Source organism: Mercenaria mercenaria, chromosome 10 (genome assembly GCF_021730395.1).
Source record: "Mercenaria mercenaria strain notata chromosome 10, MADL_Memer_1, whole genome shotgun sequence".
Taxonomy (NCBI): domain Eukaryota; kingdom Metazoa; phylum Mollusca; class Bivalvia; order Venerida; family Veneridae; genus Mercenaria; species Mercenaria mercenaria.
In genome coordinates, this window is record NC_069370.1 from 76518983 (window position 1) to 76529503 (window position 10521).

General features: G+C 38.9%; 1 protein-coding gene across 1 annotated transcript; it reads left to right on the forward strand.

Annotated features, from left to right (window-relative positions):
* The first annotated feature begins 311 nt into the window (after positions 1-311).
* Positions 312-1052, forward strand: LOC128546463 (uncharacterized protein F54H12.2-like). The gene has a single exon (XM_053517003.1). It carries the CDS (start codon positions 312-314, stop codon positions 1050-1052), a length of 741 nt encoding a protein of 246 aa, XP_053372978.1.
* Positions 1053-10521: the final 9469 nt, after the last annotated feature.

The following is a 10521-nucleotide window of genomic DNA, read 5'->3' on the forward strand; positions in this document are numbered from 1 at the left end:
CAGCTATCAAAACAACATCTCCTTTTGTAAAACCCATGGTTAAATCAGCAATTAAAGCCCTCAAACATGAAAGATATCATGCCAGGAAGAAATCCAAAACAGGTGTTAAAGTCTCGTGGAGAAAAGGTATTAAAGTCTGTTGGAAAATCAACAGCTTTGTCCCTGGGAGAATCTTTGATTAAAACTATAAACGGTTCAAAACCAAAGTCTCGTCGTCAGTCTTTATCTAAACCTCGTCGAAGAAGGACGTCGAGACGTAGTCACAGAAGGTTCAGACATTCTAGACCTCTTGATATTTTCGACTGAAAAATATGATGCAACACGGTTCTTGCGAGTGTAGCAAAACAGAACTTGATGTTTCTGCTGTACCTCCAACCATGTCAGCCATGCAAGATGGACAATGGACGGAACATTACCCGATTTCGGCTTTGAATAATTCAGCGCCCATCGAATTTATTATTTCTCCACAAACAGAAAAATGGACTGATTTGAATCAGTCCTATTTGTACATCAAATTCAAAGTGCTCAAGGCTGATGAAACACACCTGGAGGCTGGCACTGAAACTTCTGTGGTCAACAACTTTTTCCACAGTATTTTCAGTGGTAATGATCTATATTTGAACAATAAATTGATTTCGAGCAACTCACACACCTATCCGTACAGAGCCTACATTGAAAACCTCCTGTCCTACAACAAAGAATGTAAAGACACACAACTGCGGGCGTTTGATCTCTGGGATAAAGATACAGCTACTCATATGCAGGATAATACACGAGCTGCAGCTAATTATGGATGGAAACGTCGCAGAACTCGTATTGCCGAAAGCAAATCCTGTGAACTCATTGGAAGATTACATCTGGATTTATTCCTACAAGAGAAATACCTCCCCAATGGAATTGACATGCGCCTCAAGTTGAACAGAGCCTCCATCAACTTCTGTCTCATGGGCACCGCCGAAGGAAAAGTTGATATCCAGCAAGTGGGATTCAACGTGAGAACGGTTGAATTACTTCCTGTGGTGGCCATTGGTATGGTGAGAATGCAGATATGAATGGAGACCCCGGCACCAATCCATTTTATTTCAGACATTTCCATTTGTGTAAACTAGAAATCAGTATCGACGGGAAAACCATTCACAACAAAGCCTTCCAACCAGATTTTGAAAATGGAGAATGTTTGCGATCCTACATGTCACTCTACCAGGCAACAGGAGCTCTTGGACTCAACAGGTCAATTTGATTGACTATGACAGAATATAAAAGTGGCTACACTCTCTAGGGATTTGATCTCACCGCAGATCAAGGTTGCGAGGAAGGTCAACTTCACCCTATAAAAACGGGGAACCTGAGGATAGATCTTCAGTTTGCACAACAACTTCCTAACGTCGCGAACGTGATAGTGTACGCAGAATTTGACAATCAAATTGAAATGAACGGGCTAAGAGAAGTCGTGACAGATTATTAAAAACATGGATGGTCATGCCTATGCCAGAAAACTCAGAGATGCTGAGAAGATGAAATACCACGAACCGATATTTAAAAAAAAACTGAAGAATATGCGAGACACCTTAAACGATTGTGTTGTGGAAGAACTTCAAACACTCATCTCCGATGAAGTGCATAAGAACTGTTTTGGATGTGTTGTGTATCATCCCAGTCAATTACAGCATCAACTGTGTTTGTTCACATCTACAGGCGAGTGGGTAGAGTTGTACATTGAAGAAGCTCTTAATCAACTGAATCTCTACAATGTCATGGAAAAATGGTCTCCAAAACTAGAGCTCATGGACGTGCATGGCAGTGAGAAAGTACAAACCCTGCATATGTGGGTAGATATAAGGGACAAGTTAGCCCGTCATCAATCAGATCCACGGGAAAGCTGGATGAGTATATGGACAGATCGAGTGAAAGACACCTGGAATCATGAATACCCATGAACTTCAATACATCTTAGATAAATCGTTTATATTGAGAACACTCAATGGAGAAGTGGAACTTGGTTTTAAACAATTCTATGGACACTTGCAAAAGCTAGATCACTAGCTAAACCTGAACATTGTCAGTGTTGTACAGCAGATCAATCTGATAAACTTGCTTTAGCTTTGTTAAAATTGTATGTGTTAGACCATGATTATTTGTATTATCCTTAATGTTCTTTGTTAATACAGTTACTTGTTCAATAAAAAAAATGTGTACACAAAAATATTCTTGTTTTGTTATTTTTTCCCTATCTAGGGTAATAGTAAGGTGCCATAAACTCATCCCTCAAAAATACCAGAGGTCCTAGTCTTTTTCAACTTAGCCAATGGTGATCTGGCACCCTGGATGGTGAATGACACCTGGATGGTGATATGGCACCCTGGATGGTGATCTGGCACCCTGGATGGTAATCTGGCCCCCGGATGATGATCTGGCACCTTCCAGGATGGTGATCTGGCACCCGGATGGTGATCTGGCACCCTCCAGGATGATGATCTGGCACCCGGATGATGATCTGGCACCCTGGATGGCTAAATTACCATAGGGTGCCACATCATCATATTCTGTTACTATTTTTAGTAACATGACCAGGGTGCCAGATCATCACCCTTTACTACTTTCGAGCGCACGACATTTATCTCGAGTGCTCGACATCTTATCTCGTGCGCACGACATCTTATCTCGAGCGCTAGAAATATTATTTCGTGCGCACGACATCTCTAGAAAAGATGTCGTGCGTTCGAGATAAGATGTCATGCGCACGAGAAAAGATGTCATGCCCTCGAGATGAGATGTTGAGCGCTCGAGATAAGATGTCGAGCGCACGAAATAAGATATCGAGCGCTCGAGATAAGAAGTCGTGCACACAAGAAAAGATGTCGTGCCCTCGAGATAAGATGTCGGGCGCTCGAGATAAGATGTCGTGCGCACGAAATAATATATCAGCCGCTCGAGATAAGATGTCGGGCACACGAGATAAGATGTCGTGCGCATAAGTTAAGATGTGGAGCGCTCGAGATAAGATGTCATGCACTCGAGATAAGATATCGTGCCCTCGAGATAAGATGTCGTACGCACGAGATAAGATGTCATGTGCACGATATAAGATGTCGTGCGCTCGACATAAGATGCCGTGCTCTCGAGGATAAGGGTCGTACGCACGAAATAAAATGTCGAGTGCTCGAGAAAAGATGTCGTGCGCATGATATAAGATGTACACGACTTGGGTTGAAATTATGATGAAAGTACACCTGTATTTAAAGGCATACCTACAGGTATAATTAAAACTGTTATTAAGATTTTTCCAGTCTTTAATGTAGGTACACCTACATATTATAAGTATATCTGTATTTTACATATGCACCCGTGTTTTTGAATGAACGAACATCTGCAAAATATGAGTACATTTGTATTTCTGCAAGTGAACCTTCGTTTAAATATAGAGTGTAGCCAAAGGTGACTTTTACATATTAATCAGTAGGGGTACAATTTGAAATCTTTAATTACTGCCCCATGTGGTTCTGGGACGATCTGTATGAGAAGACGTAACTCTGTGATTCCAGCAAGTATAAAAGTTTTGATTCCATGCATCATGTTTTTATTTTGATATAAATGAGATGTAAATCCAAATTTAATAGTCCTGCTCGGCGCCATATAATATGTAACGAGTTGGTGCGCCGTAAAACTCAAATTAAATCAAAACGTCAAAATATACTTTAATTATCACAACCAGTGGAATCGACATCGACTTTACAGTATACGTGTACAAGTTGGAGGGCTGCATTTTAGGTTTTACTTACAAAGTATTTTGATATAATTTAATATTGCTAATTGTTTGCAAAATGTAGGTATAGTGAAGATAATGCAGTGCCTATTTATTGTTGAAACAGTATACATATTATTCATTTTATTTCATGGTGAAACAAATTATTCTAATATACATTATTTATTTATAAAGACAAGCATTCATAAGTTTCTAACCGGATCTATAAATCTGTTTGTCACCTGTTTCTGTGATGTAATAGCAAGATTACTGAAGCGTGATGTATAGATGATTAAAGATACTATAGAAAGATCGTTGGGTTTGGACACTATAAAACGCTTTATAAATGTCCTGAAATTTACCGTCATCAAGAAAGCTTAACAAACGTCATTATCAACGTATAGAAGACACGAAATAGTTCGGGTGTAGAGAGAAATTATGTGTATTTTGCAAAGTCCTTATAGCGCTATGCATGTACGTTCCATTAATTCCCTTTACCTATGCAATTGAAAAGCTAGACAGGTTTATTATTATTATGGTAATGCACTATGCACTGGTAGAAGTATATAATATTTTCAATAGTTACATGATTTTATTTTCGAAAAGGACGGATGGCCGAACATCACGATATACTTGAATGTATATTGCATTATGAGAGGCAGAATGCATAACATTTTGGAAACATGGAAGTTCACAGCTGTTGCTAACTTCATAATCACGTCAAAATAGCAAATCAATGTGATCTTTAATTGTAGGCAGCATTTGAAAACCGATACACATGGACATCAAAACAAGCACACATATTTACCAATACTGTCACAAAGAGATTGTCACGCATCTGGTGTAAGTTTTAGTTTGACATTGTTAGGAACAGATACTAATTCAGAAAACAAATAGAAGCTCTTATCAAATGTACAATAAATATGAAAACAAATACGAAAAAACAGGAAAATAAAGGCAATAAAATGTAACGCAACCTTCTATATTTTTGTTAACAATTGCTTATCGTTACTTATGTGTCTAGTATTTTTGCAAACAAAAGCAGAATATGTCTAGGAATTATTTTATTTATTATTTCGAAGTTGTTTTTTTTTTTAGGGGGGGGGGGGGGGGGGGGGGGGGGTTGTGAAAACACAGTAAACTAGTATCCCAGAATAAAACGATAATATTATATTGTTCACATATATTTTCTATTATATCAAATAACTATTAAGATATAAACTTGAACAATACTTGCAGATACTATTAGCATGACTAAGTGCCACTTTAACAGGTAATAGTAGAAATGATAAAGAAATAAAACCAACGTGTGCATGGATCAGTGTCTTCGTTATGAAGTCTGTTTTACTTTTTTAAAAACTACAACATACAATACAGTATAAATTCGGTTAGAAGGTCGGTTTCGTACCCTCATTGATACGAAAACAACGCTTAGCAACAACAAAGCCGACCACTTTTAAAACTGCATTTCCACAACAATCTCCAAAAATAAAGCAAATAAAACCGGACTACTATAGTAAAAGCAACGACATTTTACGGTTGCTAAACACCTTTTATAGCTATCTGCCGTACAGACATGTTACATATACTGTCTAGATCTAGGCCCATAGGTGGGTCGGTGGTCTTGCGGTAACACCCGTGACTGTCAATACAGAGGTCCGGGGTTCGAATCCCGGTCCAGGCCATGGAAATTTCTGAGATGCTCTTGTTTGTTTCCCACCTAACTAAGAGGCATGTACTGGTTCTTCCAAGGAAAGACGGCTTCGCGTGTATCGGTGCTATAAACCGGACACGTTAAAGAACCAGACTGTCTGGGCTAAGTTAGCCGGCAGGCCTGTATCTAAAAAGGGTTTCCGGGGGCTTTATCTGACTCTGTCCCTCTGGTCAGATCGCTCTGTGTCTGTACTAGTAGAGGATGAATTTCGCGCCCTATGTTGCTGCGTTTGCTATATATAAAGCGCCTTTGAACGTTTTTGTCATAAAAATCTGGTATAATAATAATAATAATAGATAAGAACCTATTCATTAATAGCAGTTTAAAGTATTAGTTTAACTTACAGAAACAGCAAGTGTAATTGTAATAATTCTTCCTTAATTCATCTACACACTCCTGTTTTCGTGATTAGTGAAGCACATATTCCGAGTTATAAAAACAATTCTGGTCAATATTACCATCAATAACGAATACTGTCACGCGCAATTAATTTTTACGACAGAAGCAAGGTATTTTGCAAACGGTTTTAATAAAATACTTTGTAACGCAAACACTTTTGTAATCCTTGTTTAACACAAAAATAATTTGTAATCTACAGGCGAAACTGGGCAGTTATTATCGTTTGTAACGGGTGCCCTTAACAAAGGCGGAACTGTTTGGAGATTTGTTTTTGTTTTTGATTTTGCATGCAGATTACGTTTAAAGATGATTTATAGCATATAAACTATAAAGCAATTCTTTGTATAAAAGGTATGACTTATACAATTGTTTAAGGATATCCAAAACACTGAACGAAAACATTGTTTGTCGTTCAGGTTGGAAAGGTTATGCCACAAGGGCTAATCACTCTCTGAGATTCTAACATGTTATCAAGGATTACTATCTACATCCTTGAAGATACTCATCAAATTGTTGTCTGTTGTGTGGTTTTCTTTTCAAGCGCGTCGCTATGACGTTTGACGCTATACTGTAAAACTACGAAATCAAGCGCATCGCTATGACGTTTGGCGCTATACTGTTATAACTATGAAATCAAGCGCGTCACTATGACGTTTGACGCTATACTATCACTATGAAATCAAGTGCGTCGCGATGACGTTTGACGGTATACTGTAATAACTACGAAATCAAGCGCGTCGCTATGACATTTGGCGCTATACTGTTATAACTATGAAATCAAGCCTGTCGCTATGACGTTTGACGCTATACTGTAATAACAATGAAATCAAGCGCGTCTCTATGTCGTTCGACGCTGTACTGTAATAACTATGAAATCGAACAGTAAATGGTTTGCATAGTAGCTCAAAGATTCAGTCGTCTTTGTTTAATAGGGAAATAAATCGGGTAGTGTTACAATGTAACGTTATCATTATGTGAATAATAACAAAACACTATTTTTTTTATAATTATTCTTGCGAAAGATGAGATGATTACAATCTGCAGAAGACGAGGTAATCATAATCAGAATGGATCGGAATGCTGAGTAAAAAAAAATGTTCCCATAATGTCATGCAGGATAATATACTACTATTCTGCATATATACTTTTTTACTTATGAACATACATATTAACGAATATGTTTTACAGTGCTGTCCGATACTGCAACCATACAAAATGGTGACAGACTTGGTTTGACTCTGTCTAATCATGAGAAGTAAGTATATAAGCAAAACCCTGCTGACACATGTAGAAATGGAATTTGTCCCATGTGATCTTAAAGGTTTTATAATTCTTTGACAGCAGTCTGTACCTGGAACTTTCGTTTTACTTTTACTTAATTAAATAAATATGTAAATGTACTAGTCTGACTTTTGTTGTAAACTCCTACATGCAAACAAAAATACCTCAGCATTCTTAAAAGAGGATGTAATTTGAACTGACACTAAATCTGTATTGTAACAATTCTTTTTGGAAATCATACAATATCAAAGAATAAATTCATATTGAGTTTTTACATGTTAGATTTTCATTGTTTGTTTCTCATGTTTTGGCGGTGTCCGTCCAGCTGTTCGTCCATGCGTGCTTGAGTGTGTGCTTACGTGTGTCCGTTCGAAATTGAAAAAGCTTATAATTCAAAAAGATGTAGGCTGAACTCACCAAACCTCAAATAATTATTAATCAGCACATGACCTTTGCTCCTATGTAGCATTACCCTATGTGACCTAATAAATGCAGAGTTTTTCCCATTGACCTGTTTGGAATAACAATAAAAATGGTACTTCAGCTATAATCACCACACCTCACATAATCCACATGTTGAATCCTTGACCTTGTATGAGCAGAGTTGTCTCCTTGGTATGATTAAACAAGGACAATGTTTATGATTCCGAAGGTATTTCAATTTGAATCACAAAAGCCTCACATAATGGTTGATTATGTAGTGCCTGTCCGGTCTGGTCCGACATACGTGAGGATAGCCCTACCGGAAGCCGAAAAGGGTGATTTCCTGTGGAGCGTTCCAGCCGGTCAAACCGTCCATCATAAAACCATTCAGATATCTGCCTGTAGACAAGCATCTACATCATCATCATCATACTAAGGTTATTGGTAAGTTGTCTTGGGCTATATTGAATAATCACCAATTACAATATTGGTGGCAGCGGTGATTTAGAGCCCAATTTCGTCGACCAATAAATCGTTACCTAGCAGAATTTGATTTTTAGATTCGGCCATTTTGCCGATCTAAAAACTTTGTAATTCGGGTGAGATAAAGGACCAAGGGGGGCGTAATTGTATTTAGACGATTACATTCTTGGTCAGATACATTTAAAATTTTATTTTGAGTGTATTTAGTCGAATAATTGAAATAATTATTTGAATCTCGCGGATAACTGTCTGCGCATGTGCCATCGGAAATCCAGGAAGTCGGCATTTCAGTTTCCTTTGGTGAATTTTTCAGGATCCATAAAAGGTATATTTTTTGGATTAGTCTGGAATTGAAATAATAAATTTATTTCTATATTGTTTGTTGTTATTCTTTTGATTTTTATCGAAGATGGCACAGAAAGAAGATTCAAAAGGTAAGCCTTTTGCTACAGAAGTAAGTGCACAGGTGGTCCCAATTAATTTTGCGACACTTGAGCAATTAAAAACAATACCGGGCATAAATGAAAAAATTGCCAAGGCACTTTTGTCCGTTCGTGAGTATACTGGGAATTTAACCCCAGAAACGCTGTCGGTAATTTGTCGTAAGAAATTTACGGACTTAGAGCTGGGTAAAATTGATTTTACCCGGAATAAAATGTGGGTACAGGTGGAAGGTGATGAAGAGGCTAAGACTCCTAAGGAGCCTAGTATAGCATCACGTATAAAGGCCGAAGGTATAAGGTCTGCTCATGCTAGACCTGGGGTTTCGCCAGCAAGGGCCATCCCCAGACCTATTTATATGTCTGCAATGGCTCAAAAGGAATTTCAGAGTAAATTTCAGCCATTGTTGAAAAGTCCGGCCGACTTTGTATCTGCAACACCGGCGGGCAGGAGTAAAACAGAGGTACCAAGGACGAAATTAAAGTTCGACCTTGGTGAAACTAGCACCCCTAAAGAGGGTGATGGTAATGCGAAAGCAACTAAACCATCGCCAAAGTTAGAGGTGAGTGCTGACTATAGTAGGACAAGGAAGTCAATAAGTTCCTTGCCAAAGCATCTGACATTTGACGGTAAAGGCAGCTGGGAGGCTTTTGATTTAAAGTTTACCAGATATGCAGAGGCCTGCGGATGGTCAGATGTAGAAAAATTTGATGGCTTGTGCTGGGCACTTACTGGCAAAGCTATTGAATATTATGTATTAATACATGATAGAGCGGACGTGAACTCATATAATAGTTTACGTAGTAAAATGGAAGCGCGTTTTGGGGAACAGGAGCTGCCGGCAGCAGCTCAAACACAATTTCAACAAGCTTGCCAGAAAGATGGTGAGTTGTTGGATGATTATGCAGACCGGCTTTTGACTCTTGCGGCGAAAGCATTTAAAAGTCTGCCAGATTCATTTGTGACCAATCAGGTCATAAATCGTTTCTGTCAGGGCCTATTGGATAAGGATGCTGGACAGAATATGTTCATGCTTAATCCTCCTAGTATCCAACATGCTAAACAGATGGTTCGAAAGTACCAACAGGGACATTCGGCCATATATGACAAATCAAAACGCGAAAGCAAGCGGCGTGAATCTGAACGGGTTTACGCTGTGAGTGAAGGATCCGGAAGTGCTAGAGAAGCACCGGATAATAGAACTGTCATGGAGGCAATTAAACAGTTGCAACAGACATTTGATAAAGTCATGGCAGTTAAGCACAACCGAGATAGGCCAAAGCCTAAAGCTAAGAAAGGGCCTTTTCGGTGTTATGGGTGCGGCAAGGAGGGACATTTCCGCCGGGACTGTCCAAAGAAAAGAACCGATCAACAGGATCGGTTAAACTACAAAGGGTCGGACAAAGCAGTGGCACCCCGACCCTAGATAAATTCCCTGTTCCGGAAGAACAGAAAGACCACTGTAATAGCACTTGTAATAACCAGGTTAAGGTGGAGGTTAAATCTGATCTTGAGCATGTTATTGTATGCCAGGTAAAATCGGCCTCTCAATTTTCCATGGGAATTCAAGTGGGTGATCAACCGGTAAAAGCAATTGTGGACACTGCTGCCCAGGTCACAATTATTTCAGACAAGGTCTATAATTCCTTGCGGCATAAGCCCCCTAAGGTCAAAGAGGTTAAACTTATGACTGCTGGGAGGGAGTTATGGTTAAACGGCTACATTGTTGGCCCCGTCCGGTTGAAAATAGGATCGAAATGGTATAAGGAGAATGTATATGTTGCCCCAATAGAACAACAAATGTTGTTAGGTTTTGACATTCTCTGTGATAAAGGCCAATCGATTTTAGACATGGGTAGGGGTATAATAATCTTTGACGGCATGCACATAACTCTTGATGTTGATAGCATAAACGGTTTTCCTTCAGTGTCCAGGGTTACTGTGGCTAAACGCAGGGTTATTCCGCCTCATTCGGTGGCCCATGTAAAATGTAAAATGGACACAGAACTTACTGATTATGTCATTGAGCCATTAGACC

What these genes read in the sequence shown, in the direction of transcription:
- LOC128546463 (XM_053517003.1), top strand. Translation starts at nt 312, where the DNA reads ATGATGCAACACGGTTCTTGCGAGTGTAGCAAAACAGAACTTGATGTT.